This window comes from Mus musculus, chromosome 11 (assembly GCF_000001635.26).
Source record: "Mus musculus strain C57BL/6J chromosome 11, GRCm38.p6 C57BL/6J".
NCBI lineage: Eukaryota > Metazoa > Chordata > Mammalia > Rodentia > Muridae > Mus > Mus musculus.
This window is the reverse complement of record NC_000077.6, coordinates 101,724,437-101,746,037: the sequence shown is the minus strand read 5'-3', so window position 1 is coordinate 101,746,037 and position 21,601 is coordinate 101,724,437. Positions and strand designations below refer to the sequence as shown.

At 45.3% G+C, this 21,601-nt stretch overlaps 1 protein-coding gene across 1 annotated transcript in view; it reads right to left on the bottom strand.

Annotated features, from left to right (window-relative positions):
- Positions 1-13,082, bottom strand: part of Dhx8 (DEAH (Asp-Glu-Ala-His) box polypeptide 8) — a 34,403-nt gene extending 21,321 nt beyond the window's left edge. The window contains exons 1-11 of the mRNA NM_144831.2: positions 12,850-13,082; positions 11,797-11,882; positions 10,588-10,660; positions 10,144-10,229; positions 8,272-8,381; positions 7,477-7,908; positions 6,190-6,334; positions 5,172-5,375; positions 4,450-4,537; positions 2,865-2,962; positions 785-932 (exon numbers count right to left, since the gene is read on the bottom strand). Coding sequence (NP_659080.2) covers positions 785-932; positions 2,865-2,962; positions 4,450-4,537; positions 5,172-5,375; positions 6,190-6,334; positions 7,477-7,908; positions 8,272-8,381; positions 10,144-10,229; positions 10,588-10,660; positions 11,797-11,882; positions 12,850-12,997 — 1,618 coding nt within the window. The 5' untranslated portion in view covers positions 12,998-13,082. The remainder of the gene's footprint in view (positions 1-784; positions 933-2,864; positions 2,963-4,449; positions 4,538-5,171; positions 5,376-6,189; positions 6,335-7,476; positions 7,909-8,271; positions 8,382-10,143; positions 10,230-10,587; positions 10,661-11,796; positions 11,883-12,849) is intronic.
- Between the last annotated feature and the right edge of the window lie 8,519 nt (positions 13,083-21,601).

Sequence of the window (21,601 nt, the reverse complement as noted above, 5' to 3'; positions counted from 1 at the left end):
AAGCAACTGTTTAAAACTTAAAGCTTTGGAGAGATGGCTCAATGACTAAGACTATTTGTTGTTCTTTCAAATGAGCTGGTTGCTACTCTTCCAGAAAACCAGAGTTCAGATCCCAGCATCCATATCATGCAACTTACAACTGCCTGTAACAGGTCCAGAGGGTTCAGCACCATACAGAAACAAACACATACAAAAAACCAAAAACTTAAAAAAATAGATAAATACATAGAAAGGTTTTTTGGGTTTATGTTTGTTTGTTTGTTTTTGAGACAGAGTTTCTCTGTGTAGCCCTCGCTGTCCTGGAACGTGCTCTGTAGATCAGGCTGACCTTAAACTCAAGACATCTGCCTGGCTCTGCATCCCAAGTGTTGGAATTAAAAGTATACACCAACAACAACCCCCAGCTAAAAATAATTTTTTAGAAGTAATAAATTGTAAAAAGGAATGTAATATAGAAAAGCTACAATACAGGCTGGAGAGATGGCTCAGTGGTTAAGAGCACCAACTGCTTTTCTGAAGGTCCTGAGTTCAAATCTCAGCAACCACATGGTGGCTCACAACCATCTGTAATGAGATCTGATGCCCTTTTCTGGAGTGTCTGACGACAGTCATAGTGTACTTACATATAATAAATACATAAATCTTTAAAAAAAAAAAAAAAGAAAGAAAAGAAAAAGAAAAAGAAAAGCTACAATACAAAAAGGAAACCAAGGCTAAATTTTCACTTTGTGTCTGTGGTATCAACTGTGACATATAAATAAAGCCATTTACTCTGGAGGCTTACCATCGGGCAAGGGATCAACCCAGTGTTTGTTGAGCCCCATGGGTATAGAATCCATCTCTGCTTCCCGCTGGGCCTGCTTCAGCTCCCGTCTTTCCTTGGCCAGGGCACTCTGCATCATGGCTGCTTGGGAGAGTGAGCCATCTGGGTTCTAAAACAACACAGGAAAAAGCAGCAAGCACTCAGTAGCTAGGAAAAGGTGGTGGTCAGCCTGGGCACAATGCTGTTCACCTTTAATCCCAGCACTTGGGAGATAGAGGCAGGTAGATCTCTGTGAGTTTGAGGCTAGATAGGTCTACAGAGCCAGTATCAGACAACATGAAGGGCAGGCAACACGACTAAGAAGGTAGATGGTTGAACTACTGTCATCTAAAGCATAAGAAGATATAAAGTTCATATCCGTGTCTCTGCAACACATACAATAAATTAAAAATCAGTGAAAGCAGTTTTAGCTTGAAGAAGCACCCCTTAGAGTGAGGGACGATGCTACCCTTAGACGCATAGAGGACAGAAGAGGCTGCAGCCAGATGTGTGCAGACTGGGATCCTACAACTCAGGAGGCTGAGGAGGAGGAGGAGGATTACTGTGCGTTTGAGGCCATTCTTGGCTACATAACAAGTACTAAGCTAGCAGGGTTATGCAGCAAGACCCTGACTCAAAAATAAAGGAACACCAACAGCAAAAAAAGAGCAATCCTAAGGAGACATCTCAGTGAGCAAAACTCATGCCGCACAGTGTGAGGACCTGAGTTCAGATCCCCAGAGCCCACACAAAGCCACATAGCAGTATGTATCTATATAACCCCAGCACTTCTACAATGAAATGGGAAGCACAGACAGAAAATTCCCTGAAGCTCAAGGGCCAGCTGGCCTGGTGCACTCAATGGTGAACAGGCTATCTCAAACAAGGTGGAAGATGAGGTGTCAGCTTGTCCTCTAATTTCTAGTCACAAACTATGATGCAGCCACATGCCTGTACTCACACATATAAATATGTGTACACGCATACACAATGAAAGAAGGGGGTGGAGAGAAGGAATGGAAAAGAACTCTGTATAACCCTAAGGACTAAAATTCAGGGCAATATGGGTGTTTCAGTTAGACAGAATTAATGATCAGGGGCTGGCGAGATAGCTCGGTGGGTAAGAGCGCCGACTACTCTTCCGAAGGTCCCGAGTTCAAATCCCAGCAACCACATGGTGGCTCACAACCATCCATAACAAAATATGATGCCCTCTTCTGGAGTGTCTGAGGACAGCTACAGTGTACTTACATAAAATAAATAAATAAATCTTAAAAAAAAAAAAAAAAAAAAAAAGAATTAATGACCAGATCCATGATGTGCATCCTGGAAGGTTAGTGGACTGCCCATCACTAACAAGGCAAGCAGCTATGAGCCCACATAAGAACACTGAAACAATGGGTTACAGCTGGATGTGATGGCTCACTCCAGTAATTCCAGCACTCAGGAGGCAGAGGCAGGTAATCTTTGAGAGTTCCAAGCCAACCAGGGCTACATAGTAAGACCTCACCTAAACAAACAAACAAACCACCATTACGAGTATTATATAGGCTAGCTGGGCTGGCAGACCCTTAAGATAATCTGTTCCATACCAAATTTTTGTTTGTTTGTTTGTTTTTCGAGACAGGGTTTCTCTGTAGCCCTGGCTGTCCTAGAACTCGCTTTGTAGACCAGGCTGGCCTCGAACTCAGAAATCCGCCTGCCTCTGCCTCCCATGTGCTGGGATTAAAGGCGTGCGCCACCATGCCTGGCGCACACCAAAATTTTTAAGGATTCTGGTTTGCACTCTTGCAGTTCTGCCCTCCAGGGCACCAAGGACTCAAGCCCTAGGGACCTAAACACAGGAATGATAGAGCAAGCCTTCTGCTTATCTCTGCTTTCTCTCAAAACATAGTAACTTATGCACACAAAGGTTAAACAGGCAAAAGCACAGAGCTGAGCCACTCTCCATTTACAAAACCCTGGTTTCCAGTCAGACGGCCTGACTCCCGCTTATGCTGACCCCATTGCTTTAAGGAAGCAAGTCAGAAGCTATGCCCAGGTAAAAGCCCGACTCTCTCACCTTAACGATTTTGATGGGGCTCATATCCATGCTCTGCTTGGTATGCCCTCTCAGGAACGGAGGCTCCTCTTCAACCAGTTCAATTTCAAGATCCTCATCTAAAAGTTCATCAAAAAGAAGTCACCACAAACGAGAAAGAAAAGATTGGTCATTAAAATATTTCATTTCAGGCTGACAAGATGGCTTAGTAGATACCTGAGTTCAACTCCTGGAGCCCACATGGAAGGAGCAAACCAAATACTGCAAGTGCCCTTTAAAAGCTATGCACGCACACACAGACAGACAAGCACACTCTCATACACAGCTTCCCAAAACTGGCAGGACAGCTAAGTGCGTAGGGTCACTTGATATTCTGAGTTTGATCCCCAGGACCTACGTGGTAAAAGGACAAACCAACTATGGCAAGTTGTTCTGTTTTCCATATGTGGGCCACAGCACATGTGTATTTTCTCACACACAAATACAAATATGTACACACACACACAAAACAAATAAGCAAAAAAATTTTTTTTCTTTTTAATTAAAAGGAATAGCTTCCCAGGTCAAAAAGGCATCAGTAGAAGCAAAATTCTACCCAAGGTTACTGTTCCTCCTCGTCCAGAACTGCCCCCCAACCCACCCACTGCTAGGGCATTTATGCTCCAGCCAAAGAATTGATTAAAACTGCTTTCCAAAGAAGCCAAGGCTGTGGAAGAAAACTGTCCTGACATTCTAGATGATACTACTTGTAATGGTCCTGCCTCACTGAGGCCTTCCAAGTGCTGAGGTAACAACATCTAGCTTTTTTAACATGTTGGAAAAGAAAAGGTCTTTCATACATGTACTAGCAGGCAAACTTAGGAACCTCATAATAATCTTACTCATAAAGATGAAAGGGGCTGCAGCTCCGTAACAGTATGTATCTGCTGGTACACGCAAGGCCACGCTCAATCCCCAGCACCACGAAGAAAAAAGTAGATAAGGACTTAGAGCCAGGAGCGGCTCACGCCTATAAACCCCAGCCCTCAGAAGGTGGAGGCAGGAGGGTCAGCAGCTCAAGATCATTCTTGGCCACACAGTAAATGACAGGCCAGCCTGGGCTACATGATATGCACGGCTCAAGAAAACAAATAATAACAATAGAAAGAACATACACACATGCAAATACACCAATATAAATAATAGATTAAGATAGACAGACAGATCAATCGATTTAGCGGGGCATGGCTGTGTGCACCTTTAATCTCAGCACTTGGGAGGGAAAAGCAGGTGTATTATTTTTATGAATTCATGGCCAGACTGATTTACATACACGCATATATGTATGTATGTGTATGTGTGTATATATATACACATATAAATATATGTAACTAAAAAGTAAATCTTTTTTTAAAAATATTTTAAAAAATGGTACTAAATCTAAAAAAGGAAAATGAGTCCCACGGGTGGCTGATCTGTCTAAACACGCGCTTCTATCCAGAGATGAGGAGTGAGTCAGGGAACAAGCAGCGAATACCCACTCAGTCAACCACAAACAGCAATGCAACTCTAGCAATACAACTTGCAATCACCCTCCCAACCCCTCCTCCAGCTCGCCCAAGACTACCTTCTTCATCATCCACCTTGGGGAGAATGCCAGTCTCTTCGTCGAAGTCTGGAAACTCTTCTTTGGAAAGCACATTGGCAGCAATCATCTAGCAAAGGGCAGAAGGAGGCAGCACTGGAACTAAGACCTATAGCTACAATCAAAACTCCTTTTTTCCTCAGTGTTAATTCCAGAGATGTCACACAAGGTGTGTTCTCCTGGAGGCCAGCACATCAGAGTCAGAGTAAGGCACATGTCCAATCCCCAGGGACCAGCACACCGTGGTGCTGATGGTATGGGCTCAGAGGTATTGTCCCCAGGAAGGGTCACTGGTGCCTTCCCTTGCCACCACAGCACCTGGCCCATTCATGCTGGCATGCAGCCCTACAGTTACTTGTTTAGCCCTGTCTCAGCCCTGGGTGCCGAGTCCCTCAAGGGCAGGAACCATGGAACACTGTCTCTGCAGCCCAGCGCTACCCAGGGCTTGACACACCATTGTTCTAATGCTCACTGAAGACGGAGGAAAATAACAACGAAAATCCCAATCACCACAGGCTAGGCACTAAGGTTCAGCTTTGCTCACTGTCAATCCCACACTGCCACCGCTGGCCCTGGTGGACAGAGAAGGGCACTGAGGCACAGCTAGTGGGATAACTTGGCTCACATAACCAGTCACCGGCTGCCATGTCTAGGGTCCACTCTAACCACCAATGCCACATGCTGAATGATTCTGAGACCCCAACCTGTTTGATCTCCCACTTCTCTGGGTCAGAGATTCGGGTGAGCCGCTTGCGCTCCAGCGAGTCATCCTCTACTTCAGGAGCGCTGACAAGGGAGAGGTGAGTGGGTCTGTCTGGGTTCCGCATTGACGTCTCTTCATTGGTCTCGCCAACCAGATTTCTCCGTCTGTTTGGGTTTAGGTCTTCTCCTGTCTCTTGGTCCACATCCTAAAGCACAACGAGAGCACTGCTCACTCGCTGTCTTCTCACACACTGCTCACTCACTGTCTTCTCACACACACTGCTCACTCGCTGTCTTCTCACACACTGCTCACTCACTGTCTTCTCACACACTGCTCACTCACTGTCTTCTCACACACTGCTCACTCGCTGTCTTCTCACACACACTGCTCACTCACTGTCTTCTCACACACTGCTCACTCGCTGTCTTCTCACACACTGCTCACTCGCTGTCTTCTCACACACACTGCTCACTCGCTGTCTTCTCACACACACTGCTCACTCGCTGTCTTCTCACACACACTGCTCACTCGATGTCTTCTCACACACTGCTCACTCGCTGTCTTCTCACACACACTGCTCACTCGCTGTCTTCTCACACACACTGCTCACTCGCTGTCTTCTCACACACTGCTCACTCGCTGTCTACTCACACACACTGCTCACTCGCTGTCTTCTCACACACTGCTCACTCGCTGTCTTCTCACACACACTGCTCACTCACTGTCTTCTCACACACTGCTCACTCGCTGTCTTCTCACACACACTGCTCACTCACTGTCTTCTCACACACTGCTCACTCACTGTCTTCTCACACACTGCTCACTCACTGTCTTCTCACACACACTGCTCACTCGATGTCTTCTCACACACTGCTCACTCACTGTCTTCTCACACACTGCTCACTCACTGTCTTCTCACACACTGCTCACTCACTGTCTTCTCACACACACTGCTCACTCGATGTCTTCTCACACGCCCTGGCTTATCAGCTGTGGACACAGACAGACACATCACCCACCTTCATGCTCAGGCTGGTCTTGGTTCCAGTGAAGGACAGAACTTTGACCTTGACTCTCTGGCCTTTACTCACAACATCAGCCACATTGGCCACTCGACCTTCCCGTCGGAGCTCAGAGATGTGCACCAGGCCTTCCCACCGCTTCCTGAGAGAAAGTGAAGACACCTCTGAAATAAGCCTAAACATAACTCTGCCTAACTGATTTCTACTCCTGCTGAACCTGAACAAAGCAGTCTTTATGGGCCTGAAACCTTTGCCTTATGAGGCAAGGCAGGAAGATCATGAATCCAATCCAGCCCGGGATTCACAGTGAGTCTGAGGTTATATGCACTGCCTACAATGGTGAGTCTTTGTCTCAAAAAGATGATTGCCCAGTTAGTAAAGTGCCACACGTGAACACAAACATACGAACATAACATACACAAATAAGGAAGGAAAGAGGGAGGAGGAGGAAGAAGAAGGGGCTTAAGCTCACAGAAGAGCACTAAGAAGTTAGCCAAACAATAAAATAGTATTAGCATTACCACCCTCCAAAAGAAAAAGATATGGGAGCCGGGCATGGTGGTGTACGCTTTTAATCCCAGCACTTGGGAGGCAGAGGCAGGTGGATTTCTGAGTTCGAGGCCAGCCTGGTCTACAAAGTGAGTTCCAGGACAGCCAGGGCTACAGAGAAACCCTGTCTTGAAAAACCAAAAAAAAAAAAAAGAAAAAAGAAAAGAAAAAAAAAAAGATACGGACTGAGAAAGAAGGGTGAGATCAATTCTCAGATGTCACAATCAGCAAAGGGCAGATCTCCTGAGGGCAGACGAAGGAAGGAATGGCTCTGGGACATTTCACAATCAAAAAAGAATGTGTCAGGGAATTTGCCTAGTTATACTCAAAGCCCTTAAAAAAAAAATCAACAAAAAGGCTCGACGTTATAACACACCTTTAATCTCAACAACTGGGAGGCAGACACAGGTGGATCTCTGTGAGTTTGGGGTCAGCCTGATCTACATAGAGAATTCTAGGACAGCCAGGGAAAACAGACTCCATCTCAAAAATAAAAAATAATTAATGATTTGGCACACTCATACAGACAAGCAAAACATATTAAAAAATAAAATACACATACACATAAAATAAAAAAAAAGAAATCTTTAAAAAAATTAGAAGAAATCAACAAAACGTCAAACTCCCTAAAAACCCTGGCACACCTGATTCTTGTAGCTTCTTACACTATGAACACACACTTCAGCAATAGAAGACAGGTTACCATCCCTGATGTGAAAGAGTGTCAGCCATTACCTTAGGCCTTCCAGCTGCACAAAGCAACCGAACTGCATGATACTGGTCACTTTGCCATTGTAAATATCTCCAATGGCAGGCTCTTCCGGGGGAGGGCGGTCCACATGCTTATCCCGCCATCTGTCCAAGTTCCTCTCCCCATACTTTTCTCGGTCTTTCCGATCTTTGAAGGGACTCTGACTTCTGCTCCTAGATCTGTATCTAGATTTCCCCTTAGTCCTCTCCCGGGTTCTAGAATGTGACCGAGAGCGTGATCGGTGTCTCCGCTTATGGTCTCTCTCTCTATCTCGCTCTCTGTCTCGTTCTCGATCTCTATCTCGTTCTCGGTCCTTGTCACGGTCCCTGTCCCGGTCCCGGTCCCGGTCCCGGTCTCGGTCTCGGTCTCGATCTCGGTCTCGGCTCCGACTCCTCTTCTTCTTCTTTGTCCTGTCCCTAATAAATCAACAAGGACCTGTTTGAAAAAAATAAACCAACCCAACTTCACCTCTAAATCCCCAAGCACCCAGGACAGTGTCACTCCGTATGAGCTAGGAACCTCTAACTTCTTAACTGGACCACAATCCCCACAGGCCAGTAATGACATAGATGTAGTTGGTCTCCGTCAGCTCTGATTTCTATCTTCTGTACACCATAGCATTTCTGGTATAAATACCTTTAGCATGGAGCAATGAAGTCCAACCTAGACACAGCCTGTTAAGAGTCTACACACTTTCTCCACAATTTGCTTTACTGGTCCACAAATTCCAACTGTCATAGTATACCACACGTGAAGACGAACAGGACATAAGGACAAACCTGTGCTCAGGGTCTCTTTGTTTCTCTTGGCCTGCTGCGCTGGGCATTAAAGCTTCCAGCTCTTTCAAGACGTCCACAGCGACTTTCACATCTTCCTCATCCAACATGGTCTATAGGGTCAGAGGACAGCAAAGTAATGAAAAGGAGAAAAAAAAAAAAAAAACCCTACCCACCTTCTACATCACTAGCCTGCAGAAGTCAGTTCCCTCCTTCCAACATGATGTGGGTCCTGGGTACCAAACTCAGGTTGTCAGGCATGCTGGCAAGCACCTTTACCCACTGAGCCATCACCCCGGCTCCAGATGTGAAAACTTTTAAAAAGCAACACTCTGTGCTTTCCTTTCCTGTCCAATACATTCTATAGTTTTTACTGCTATCCACTGCGACACAGACTATAGGCCCTCTGTATTGACAAGGTCTATATCCTAGATTCAGACAACTGCATGTTTACAGGTTTCCTTGACTGCCTAAGCAATATGGCCTAGGCTGCTACTTTTACATGGTGCTTACACTGTACTGGGAAATCTAGAAATGATGTAAAGTGTGTGAAACGATGCATGTGTGCTACATGCAAATTTTATACTCCTCTTGTCTGAGGAACTTGAGCATCAGATCTTGGTACCTGTGGGTTCTGGAACCAACCCCCTGTAAATACCAGAGTATACTGGTACCCATTTGTTTACTGCCCATTTCTCTCTCCCACTAAGCAGGCTATTAATTTCCTACTCTCCATCCAAAAATAGCATGTAATCTGCAAAAAGACAGAAAACCTTATCTGCTCTCTTTACTGTTACTTGGTTGGTACACAGCAAGTATGATCAGCCAGCTTGCCTCCATCTTGGACTTGAGAGCCATCTTACAATAAAGGCAAACTAGGTTCATTCCTATTTATGATTAAATCTGTTTCTCAAGGATTGGAGTATGTCCCACTGGCAACCTTTATTACAAATGGTTCTGTAACTGCCTGTTCCAGGAATGGCAATCATGTCTGTTTCAGAAAGTTGTTGTGACCATCTTGCAACTCTACCTTTGTTTCAAAAGGTTACTATTATAACCACCTGTTGTTATGACACCTTGTTACATTCTAACCCTGCCTATTTGCCTGCCAAATCCCCCATTTGAAAATCGCCTACCCCTGAGCTAGAAAAACTTTGTCTTCCCCATGCCCAATGCTGACTTCTTGAGCCCTACCTTAGGAAGAGGCAGCCTATATACACGAAAAAAGCTTGCTTTAATTAACTGCTTGCTTTATTTAACTTGATCATGATTTGGGTTGGTGGGTTTTCTCATCCGATCTTTGGGATTAACAAGTACTCAGTAAACTCTAAGGTTTTGTTATTTTTTTTTCCTTTCTATGCAACCCTGGTTATCCTAGAACTCAACATATAAACCAGGCTGGCCTTGGACTCACAGAGGTCCCTTGTTTCTGTCTCCTAAATGCTGGAATTAAACAAATTCACCAACATAGCTATCCTAAAATGACATCTTTTAAACATACCATTGTTTCCCCAAGTCCCCAAGCCTTTGAATATTAATCTCTGGACCCTTTCATATTCTTTTTTTTTTTTTTTTAGATTTATTCATTATATGTAGGTACACTGTAGCTGTCTTCAGACACACCAGAAGATGCATCAGATCCCAGTACAGATGGCTGTGAGCCACCATGTGGTTGTTGGGATTTGAACTCAGGACCTCTGGAAGAGCAGTCAGTGCTCTTAACCACTGAGCCATCTCTCTAGCCCCCCTTTCATACTCTTGCTCGGAAAAACATCACACAACAGACACCAAGTTAAAATCCAGACAATGGCTAGGGAGAAGAAAAGGGACAGAGGACAGGCACTTGGGCAGACACTCCCCACACGGCCCCCGTACCCGAGCTGAAGGGTTGTCCGGCTGGCAGAGGACGGGGAAGAGTTCCCTCAGCTTTTCTTTTTCGGTTTTGGGTTTAACAACCGGATCTGAGTTCATTAAGGAGCAGGGATAAGAAAGAGACAGATATATTTAATATTACTAGTGAATGCAATAACTTCAACATTAGATTTGTATCAAATGCAAAAAACAAACAACATTTTACTACATATATCACATACGTACTAGAAAATTTAGCTTGATTGTCTAAATCCATTAACTTCGAAAGCCTCACCAAGCAGTGTGCTGGTGAAGGAGGGGAGGGAGACTATCAGCCCTCATTTGAATGTCTCAGAATTCGATTAGAGCATTCTCTTGCTTAGCAACAGCTGAGAGCAAAGTGCAGTTCACAGGGATGCCACCACCCAGCCCCTTCTGGAGGCTCTGCTCAGCTGGAGCCCTCCTTACCTTTACTGGTAGAAGGCTTTGCAGGAGGCCGCATGGTCTGTATGAGACGCAGGAGGTTGCTAATAAGAGAATCCTACAAAGAAAAGAAGCACAGACATAGCACGTCAGCCTCTGGATCTGGCTCAATATTACAATAGGATATGCTGTAGGGAAGTGTGCTTATGCCCTCAATGTGTGCTGACTAGACAAGAAAGCACAGAATGTCAGCCTGGGACAGCAGGAAGCTAAGTTAGACCAGAGGTTCTCAGCCTGTGGGTCACAACCCTTTTAGGAGTCACCTAAGACCATCAAAAAACACAGATATTTACATTATGAGTCATAACAGTAGCAAAATTAGTTATGAGGAAGTAACAAAACATAAATGTATAGTTGGGAGGCACCACAACATGAGGAACTGTATTAAAAGGTTGCAGCATTAGAAGGCTGCAGACCACTGGCTTGGACGATACCCAGAGACCATTTCTTCCCATCTTTTAAAATTGTCTCCAAACCCTAGACTATTATTGCTCCTGACGTCATTTTTCATTTGTTTGTTGGTTTTTTGAGACATGATTTCTCTTGTGTAGCCCTGGCTGTCCTGGAACTCACTCTGTAGACCAAGCTGGCCTCAAACTTAGAAATCTGCCTGCCTCTGCCTCCCAAGTGCTGGGATTAAAGGTGTGGGCCACAACTGCCCGGCTTGTCCCTGACGTCCTGATTCACAGAACAAGAATGTCAACATCAGGGGCTGGAGAGATGGCTCAGGGGTTAAGAGCACCAAATGCCCTTCCAGAGGTCCCGAGTTCAATTCCCAGCAACAACACATGGTGGCTCATAACCATCTGTAATGGGATCTGATGCCCTCTTATGGTGAGTGTCTGAAGACAGCTACAGTGTACTCACATAAATAAGATAAATAAATCTTTAAAAAATGTAAGTGAAGAAAATATCTAATAAAAAATTAAAAACAAACAAACCAACAACAACAACAAAAGAATGTCAGCATCCTCAGACTTACTGCCGGAAGTCCTGCGGCATTCTCCTAGGACAGTGGGGAAGGAATCTGGCTCCCTGGCCAGCAACGCAACTTTACACATTTGATGGCTTATTTACTTGATATGCACAAATCGCTCCTTCCTACTTAAAAATCCTTTAGTGCGATCAAAATTTAAATTCAGTAGCAACACCAAAGAAACAAAAAGGAAACAAAGAATCTTCAGATATACATACTGTGAATTCTGCACCATTTTTGACCAGAGAAGCCTTAAAAGTATCAAAGGTAGTATTTTTCTCAGCAAGACTGATGACAAATTCAGCTGTTAAAAAAAAAAAAAGGAATTATAAATGGACTCAGATAATAATTAAATTATAAAAGAACTCAGGAATCCGCCTGCCTCTGCCTCTCAAGTGCTGGGATTAAAGGCGTGCGCCACCACTGCCCGGCTTTGTCGTCGTTTTTTGTGACGGGTCATACCCTGATACATACCATGCCCAAGCTACCCTCAGATTATCTACGTGTGACTTTGGAATTACTAATCATTCTGCCCTCACATCCCAAGCCTGAGATCCTAGGCGCCTGCCTGGCTGTCATTTACTTTTGAGGACATTCTGAAAAAGCCCAACACCACCCAACCCTGTACCTATCAAACGGAAGTGTTCCCCTCATGCTTCTAATTCACATACTCGGCCTCTCATTTTCACAAGGGCTCCGGCTATGCATATAATTACGATCTGGGCCCCGAGCCTTTCTTATTTTCTCTCTGGGTCCCCTAGTCACAGTTTGCCCTTAAACATCTAATGACTAGTATGTGAGAGATAAGAAGATGTAACTAATTTAAGAGCACGGCTCAAAGCACAAGCTCGAAGTAGATGCTGACTACTGCCTGACTGTGCGAAGACCAAACAAGATAATGTAGATGAAGAGCTACCCATAATATCTTGTGAGCTTCTAAAAATTACTGGCCGTAATTACAACCATCATCTTCGCGGGGGCTGCTGCTGCTGCTATTGTTAAAGCTATTTCGCCCCCCAGAACTGAAAAACAACAATCGAGCAGAAATTGCTGCCCCAGCCTTCACCGGCAGCTCACAGAAATGGTTTCTAATAGCTCGGACCGGATGGTTCTCAAGCAGAGGCCACCGCCACAGGTTCCCGGAGCCCAAGTCACGATGACACACACACAGACACAGACAGACAGACACACACACACACACCATCAACCGCTTCTCTCCTGCCTCCCTCACCCCCAAAATCAAAAGCCATCGGGACCTTCCTCCAGCTCACCCAGATCCTTGTCGTTGATGCCCAAGTGATTGTCCAGCTCCGTGCAAACCTTCGACACCAAAGACAGGTACTCAAGTTTAGCGAGTTCTTCCGCCGGGCCGGGCTCCGAGCCCATTAGGACCCCGGCGGCGGCCACGGCTACAGCCATGGCTACAACTTCCCTTTGGTCTCCTTCCGGCCGGCCAGAACGCGAAGCCACAGCTTCCACTTCCGGGTCGGCGCTCGTCTCTTTTGTTTACAGGGACGTCAAGTAAAGTTAACCGTCTTTGTAAGGATCAGCGAGATCTGGCAGGAAGTTCCCACAGACGGGCCAGACGCACTGAGTTACGCTGTTCGTTCAGTGGCGGCCTCTAGCGGGGGGGAAGACTCCACCCGCCTTTAGGTTTTTTTAAGGATCAATCTCAGCGCGCCTCTGTGATCCGTCAGCAGAGGGCGACCGTGGCCTGCGCGACTGAACAGCGCCTCGGAAAAGCAAGTTGGCTTGTCCTTGATCAGCTCAGTTCCTGACCTCATGGCAAGTGATCTCAAGTGACCTTACACCAGCAGACGCTAGATTCTGGCTGCTTATCTGTAAACTCGGATAATACGGTCTAAATGAAATAGATATGCAAAGTGGCTGAGCCACAGTAGGCACACTGAAAATATTAGTTGCTGTTATAACCCCCCCAAACTGCGAGTGGTCCAGCAAAGCTTATCTCAAGCATTCCTGTTGCCAAAACCCTCAGTCCTCTTAAAATCTGCTTCTCTAAATGTCAGCTGTGTTGTGAACCTGAGGTCATAAATTCAGGTGTCCCAACTTTTACTTTTCCCTTTGGCAGAACCTTGCAATGAAGATGAAGGGTTTCCCATGTCTTAGTATTCTGTGTAAAAAACAAGAAAATACTTCCTCTAAGGTGAGTAGCCCTCCCATCAGTCAAAAGACAGAAAATGAGCCCCCTCTGCTACTGTTGGCTGACTCTGTTGCACTACTGTGTCTTTGAATTATTGGGAACACTTCAGTGATAACGAGTTGCAGGGAAGCTGGGCAGGCTGGTGCTCTCCTTTAATTGAAGCACTCGGAGGGCAGAAACAAGCTGTTCTCTGAGACTGAAGTCAGCCAAAGTTACACAGTGAGAACCTCTCTCAAAATTGCAGGCAAAGGACTATCACAGTAGTTCCGTGTTTCCAGGTTCCCAAGGATTTAGTACATTGCCATCTGAGTTCCTGATGCCCTTCCCTTCCTTATAACTTACTTGTTTTTATTTCCTATACATGGTTTTGCCTGCATTCATGTCTGTGTAAGGATGTCAGATCCCCTGGAACTGGAGTAACAGATAGTTGTGAGCTTCGGTGTGAGTGCTGGAAATTGAACCCAGATCCTCTGGAAGAGTGACCAGTGCTCAGAACCATGAGCCATTTCTCCAGGACTCACTCCTTCCTTCCTTCCTTCCTTCCTTCCTTCCTTCCTTCCTTCCTTCCTTCCTTTCTCCGTGAACAGAATGAGAAAGTCTGCCCTTGATGCTGCTTGCTTATCTGCCAGTATGGAGTTAGGTTTCAGGAGTTAATTCCACTTGACCCTTCTTTCTCTACATCTCCTTGCTACTAAAACTTCATATTTCTATCCAGCTGCACTTTTAACACTTAACAAGAAGAAAGGACAAAGAGATTGGGAGCTGTTTTTTAAAGCTCTATCAGAAAAGACTCTAAATTGGACATGGCTGCACTCGATTTTAATCCCAGTACTTGGGAGCTAGAGGCAGGCAGATCTCTGTGAGTCCTAGGCTAACCTGGTCAACATAGTGAGTTCTGGGACAGCTAAAGCTAAATGAAAAGACTAATATCCCAGGTGTAAATCATGCCTGGTAAATCCCAGCACTTCTCAGGAGACAGAAAGTCAGCCTTAGTAACTACATGGTGAGTTTGAGGCCAGCCTGAGCTACCTAGCAAGAAAGACCCTATTAACAACCACACAAAAACGCTATAGAATCATAACATGTAGTCATGGTAACAACTTTCAGAATTGTTTGAGAATTGCTGTGTGTATGTCTCAAGAGTAAACATGAACAGGACACTGTAGCCACCCGCGGCCACACGAACTGGGGGAGGCTTACAGGACAGTGTGTTACATTTTATCTTCTTTTGAGTACTGGGGTTGTAGCTTGTTTGGTAGAGTGCTTGGTTAGCATGCAGGGAGCACTGGGTTCAAACCCCCCCCCCAAACTATGTAAAAAGCAGATAAGGAAGAGCTGAAGAGATGCCTCAGTGATTTGGGGGTGCTGACTGCTCTTCCAGAGGACCTGGGTTCAATTTTCAGCACCCACATGACAGCTCACAACTGTAACTTCAGTTCCAGGAGATCTGACACCCTTTCTGGACTCCATAGGCATTGCATTCACATGGTGCACAGACATCATGCAGGCAAAAGACTCATACACCTAAAATAAAGATAATAAATCTTTTTTAAAAATAATAGGAAGAGGCAGGCGGATCTCTTAGGTCAAGGCCAGCCTGGACTACAGAATGAGTTTCAGGACAGCCAGAGCTACACAGAGAAACCCTGTCTCAAACCCCAACCTCCCCTCAAAAAATAAATTATTTCCAGGCCAATAAAACGGATCAGTAGGTCAAAGTGGGTTCAGATCCCCAGACCCCCATGTGTAAAAGAGCTGACCCCTGCAGGCTGTTCCTCTGACCTTCGCTCACCATGACATGTACACACCCACACCCATAAATGCAATGTGTTTACTATATTATAATAAATAGAGCAAACAGGTATTCCTGTGGCCAGAGAGAGGACGGCTCAAGAGCACTCGCTGCTCTTGTAGGATATGGGTTCGATTCCCAGCACCCACTAAGGTGGCTCACAAATGCCTGTAACTCCAGTTTTCTTTTGTTAAGATTTATTTATTTATTTTATGCATATGAGTACATCACCATCGCTCCCTTCAAACACACCAGAAGAGGGCATCGGATCCCATTACAGATGGTTGTGAGCCACCATGTGGTTGCTGGGATTTGAACTCAGGACCTCTGGAAGAGCAGTCAGTGCCCTTACTTGCTGAACCATCTCTCCAGCCCCGTAACTCCAGTTTTGAGGGATCTGAAAGGCCTTTGGCTTTTTCTACAGGTCTGAAACCGAGCCACTGAGAGAAACACCCGTGTTCTAGAAGGCAAAAATCAGAATTACTTAGCTTCCAAATGTGTGACTATAACCCAACGGTCATTGTCTTTAAGGCAGGAAGCTTCAGAAAAAATGGCCTGACCCCCACTAGCGAGCCTTTGAGATAGCCTAAAGTCCAAGAATGACCTGAGTCCTTCTGTCTAGGAACTCACGGGGAGAGACTGACTCCCAGGACTGAGCTGTTTTTCCCTTAAACTCTTTTCCCAACCTATTTATCAGATTCGTATTGAACATCTACTTTGTTTCTAGGCACTGTGGTGGGTCTGGATAGGATCGTGAGGGAACCCAAAGGACAGTGGAAAACATCAAAAGAGAAGCAGAATGTTCTAAATGCCATACTTGGCCAAGGGAGCTTTCTGCAGAGCTGTGTTTATAACACAAGTCTGTCTGCTGCCTAAACAGGAAAGCAGGTGATTGGAAGGCAGGAAAACATGAACCAGGTCTGTTCCCTGTCTTCTGAGGGCAGCTGGAGCAAGAGAGGGAGCGGCAGATCCTAGCCAGAACCATTTATCCTGTTGAAATCCATTGTTTGTTTGTCTTATCTTCCAATGGCCAGGCTCGGCCTCGATTTTGCACAAAACATTCCTGACCTAAAATTCTCTCTGTCCTTAGGCCATCAACCTGCCATCAATAATAACAGATGCTCTGGGCTCTAAATCTGCCCAGGCTTTGGAGTATTAAGCAAAAAAAGCATTCCTCCTCAGCAGGCCTTCTCTTCTGTTTATTAGCCCCTAGTCCCATCTTGGTTGTGTTTAAAATGTCAGGCAACAAACAAAAACCCCCCAAAACCCAGACACTATGATGTGGACTCGAGAAACTGGTTGAGTTTGCATGTTTTTTCTCACATGTGAATGCCTTTAATCCCAGCATTCAGGAGGCTAAGGCTGCTGGATCTTTGTGAGTTCAAAGACAGCCCGGGTAAACCAGGGGTATTTAGTGAGACTCTGCCTTAATAAAAACAAACAATATAGTTCATAGGCATATGTAGGACATTAAAGGAAAAGGAAGACGGTGAGAGTGAAGGGAGAGATTTGAAGTCCCTCTGAGAAACTACGGCATGTGACATACCTGGTATAAAGGTTTATGTGGGAGAAGGGGAGGAAGAGACAGGGTATTGGCAGACAGATGGAAGCAGAGCCATGAGGGCAGAGAAGGGGGTACAGAGAAGGACAGAAAGAGGGAAAGGGAAAAAAGAAAGACCAACCAGGGACACATGGAAATAGAGAAAAAGAGAGAACCTGGGTGGTGAGCGCGGTCCTTTAATTCGCTGCACCTGCCCATGGCAGGTAATGGCAGCAGATAAGCCTTTGCCAGATCCCTGGGAGGAGCCTATCGGAATCTCCAGTAAGCTAACTGTTACAGTGAAAACCTCTTGCATGCTAACCAAAAATGTAAGAGAAGGCTGGTGGAATGGCTCAGTGGGTAAAGGCACACACACACACACACACACACACACACACACACACACACACATTACTGTAAAGAAAAAAGTAATAAGAGGGAGAGTATAGGGTTAAAAAGAGACAGAGGGCTGGAGCGATGGCTTAGTGGGTAAGAGCACTGACTGCTCTTCCAGAGGTCCTGAGTTCAAATCCCAGCAACCACATGGTGGCTCACAACCATCTGTAATGAGATCTGATGCCCTCTTCTGGTGCGTCTGAAGTCAGCTACAGTGTACTTATGTATAATAATAAATAAATTTAAAAAAGAGAGACAGAGGAAAATTAAATTATATTTAGCTGGCATGGTGTCAAATGCCTGTAAGTCCAGCGTAGAGGCAGAAGGGTCAGAAGTTCAAGGTCATCCTAAGCCACAGAGAAAGGTTTCTTCGTCTTTGCTTTTGTTATTGTTTTTGAGACAGATCAGCAACCCAGGCTGGCCTCTGACTTCCTTGGTGTTTGAGAATGACCTTAAATGAGTGATCCTTGCCAGACAGTGGTGGCCCAGGCCCCTAGTCCCAGAATTTGGGAGGCAGATCTCTGTGAGTTTCAGGACAGCCAAGGCTACACAGCAAAACCTCTCTTGGGGAAAAAAAAAAATCTGGTCCTCCTGCCTCTACTTCCAGAATGCTGGGGTCACAATGGGGAGCCAACCATAAACTGGGTGATGAATGCAGCCCTGAGGATTAGGCCTAGGGCTTCCTACATGTCCAGCTCAATAGAGCAAGTTTGAGGCCACCTGGGCTCTGTGAAACCCTGTCTCTGACAAAGAAAACAAGAATGGCCACAGAGTAAGTGTGCGACTTTGTTTTCTGTCTCTGCACCTTCTGTGGGAATGCTGTCACTATTTACAAAATTTCATATATTTATCTAATTTACTCATTTACTCATCTGTTTATTATAGCTAAGATCCACGATCCCAGGATTTCCAGCTGCCAGGCAAGGATTATAACACTCAACCATATTCTCAATCCAGGTTTTCATTTTTTTTCCCCAAAAAGTTTATAGCACATTAGTGTGTGTGTGTGTGTGTGTGTGTTTAAATCAACATTAAAGGCTTCGGCAAAGTAACTACTTACATTAAGCTTCTTGCCCGCCCGCCCCACCCCCACCCCCAAGTGAAATTGAGTCTTTCATCTAAAGACTGGCTACTTTTGCAGCCTCAGGTTGAGGTCATTTCCCTGAGGAGAGAGACAAAATCCAAGGCACACCAAAAAATGAGTTCCTGGGAAGAAGAAAAGGCTGGAATTGTGCTGACATTCTGTTTGTGAGCCCAGCACATACGCAGTTTCCAGGCAGCCTGGAGGCAAGGGTCCTTGGCTTATTTATTTAGATGCTGGGGACAGAGCTCAGGCCCTTGGACGTTCTAAGTGTGACATCTGCCACTGAGCTGCATTTATGCAAAGGTCTGGGATAAGCCACAGGCTCCCGCCATTAACCCCAAAGAGGCTCTTCTTTCTTTGTTGTGCTTTCCCTGGTGATAAAAAGTAACTGCCCTGCATGACCTCCATCCCAAGTCCCAGAGCATCTCCTCAAAGCTAGCCCCATGCCTTGTAGACCCCAGGCAGACTGGCTGTAATAGAGCTGCTGCCTTGCTCCAGAATAGCTGTCTCTCCATTTGGGGCCGCAGTAATTATGGTGATTTATGCCACCACAGTGAAAATTAGCAATCTGGTGAGGTAACTAAGAATGAATTCATCTCTTCCCAGAGTCCCCTCCACCCAGATGAGCCACCAAATAAAACCAACATATGGGGCAATTAGGAGGGAGCCAGAGTTTAGGGGCCTGGGTCCCCCACCCCTATTCCCAACACCCAGGCCCCCACAATGACCCTAGGTCCCAAGGAAGCATCCAATTGCCACACATTGGTGTGAGTCTGAGCCAGTCATAAACACCAACTTGTGGTTTAGCCTTTCAAAGTCATTCTCCTTCCAGGATATGACCACCTTATTTTATTTCATTTTTTAATTGCAAAGTGCTGAAGGAGGGGAAAAGAAGAAAGAAGGGAGGTAACCCTCTATTATGTGGGTATGTCTGGAGCAGAGATGACTTCTTTTTTTGTCATGTATTGGCTTCTTTTGTGACCCAGAGAGACACTTATCTTTCCTAGCTCTCTCAGCCAACTCTCAAATTTTAGTGTGAGATGAATTTGTATTGAAAGGGAGAAGGAGCCAATGGTTCGGCTGATAATGCCACATCAAGCGTGAAGACCTGAATTCAATCCCCATACTCACTTTAAAACATAAGAAACAAGCCAGGTGGCGGTGGTGCACACCTTTAATCTTAGCATTCCAGAAACAGAGGCAGTCAGATCTCTGTGAGTTTGAAGCCAGCCTGGTCTACAGAGTGAGTTCCAGGACAGCCAGGGCTATGAAACTCTGTCTCAAACAAACAAGCGAACAAACAAACAAACCAAAAATCAAAACCCAGGGACTGGAGAAATGGCTTAGCAGCAGTTAAAAGCACTGACTGCTCTTCCAGAGGTCCCGAGTTCAATTCCCAGCAACCACATGGTAGGTAGCTCACAACCATCTGCAATGGGATTTGATGCCCTCTTCTGGTGTGTCTGAGGACAGTTACAGTGCTCTCATATACATAAATAAATAAAATCTTAAAAAAGAAAATTAAAACTCAGGCAGGAGCAAACGGGTAGATTGGGGGTCAGAGAGTCTTGCACCTGGGGTCTCAGTGCTGAGAAAACAGACAAGAGGACTCAGGAGTTCAGTGGCCAGGCGACAAATGACTGGCATTAACCTGGGACCTCTGCGTGTGTGTGCCTACATACATACACATACATACATACATACATACATACATACATACATACATACAAACCATACTTTTTTTTCAGCTGTCCCTCAGACCAAGATGGCCGGAAAACACTCTACCTTCTTCAACGCCATCATCAAAAGTGAAGGAGCCAGTGCTGGGGTTTTCTTCGACTAGATTCCAGCTAGGATTAATTTATATATTTACATATTTATGTGTTTATTTATGTTGTGCTCTGGGACTCAAACCCAGAACCTCACACATCCCTCCACTGGGCCATACTCCCTTGCGTCCCCTTGAGTTAACAGTTTCCAAGAGCCTTAGCTTCCCGCACTCTCAACATGTCCTGTATGCTTCAACTAGTTTATACATCTTACTAGTCCACTCCTGAGTCTGTCCTACGCTTCTAAAACATCTACAGACTCTGGACTCCTGAGAGTCCCTAGCCATCATGCCCTTCCTTAAAGGTTCGTGTGAGTCATCGCCCAGAAGTTCATCCCAAATCCTCCCTTGCCATAAACATACAAATGCTTTCCAATTGAGAATACCATGGCTTTGCCCACAGCCACGTGGCTAGTCACAAACACTCTGTCACATGGTAGAAGACGTACATTCAGAGGCCACAGTGTATATTTCCTCCTTTTTTTATTGTGCTGACAGTGTCCTAAGGACACAGGCTTGTTAGGAAAAGGTAGTGATCTGAGAATGCTGAAACTGCGATTTAGAATGCCATTCCGCTATTTTGAGTCTTTGGCATCCCATATGCTATAATTATCGTCTGTGTGCCTGTATCAGGCAATGTAAATAATACAAGCTTTTTTTTTTTTTTTTTTTGGTTTTTTGAGACAGGGTTTCTGTGTATAGCCCTGGCTATCCTGGAACTCACTCTGTAGACCAGGCTGGCCTTGTCTGGCCTCAGAAATCCACATGCCTCTGCCTCCCAAGTGCTGGGATTAAAGGTGTGCGCCACCACCACCCGACTACAAGCATTTTTTAAATAAATAAATAAGTAAATAAATAAATAAATAAATATTGCCATGAACAAGAAGCTTGCCTGGTTCTTCACAAACCAGGAACATTTAAAAGATCAGCACAAATCTCAAACTAAGCTTGCTTGGACCCAGTTGAGAACACTGAGATCCTTGTGCATCCAGTTAGAAAAAAATCAGAGGGCACCGCAGCCAGTATCTAGCAGCATGAATAGCATTTATAGTAGAAAGCCTGCAATCAGCCTTTTCTCTGTGCTCATGATAATTTTAGTATTAGTTCTGTGGGCCCTATATCAAGCTGGCTTAAAACTCACTTGAATCCAGGTTCAAAAAATCCTCCTGTCTCAGCCTCCCAAGACATTATGACTATAGACACACATCGTCCTACCCTACCC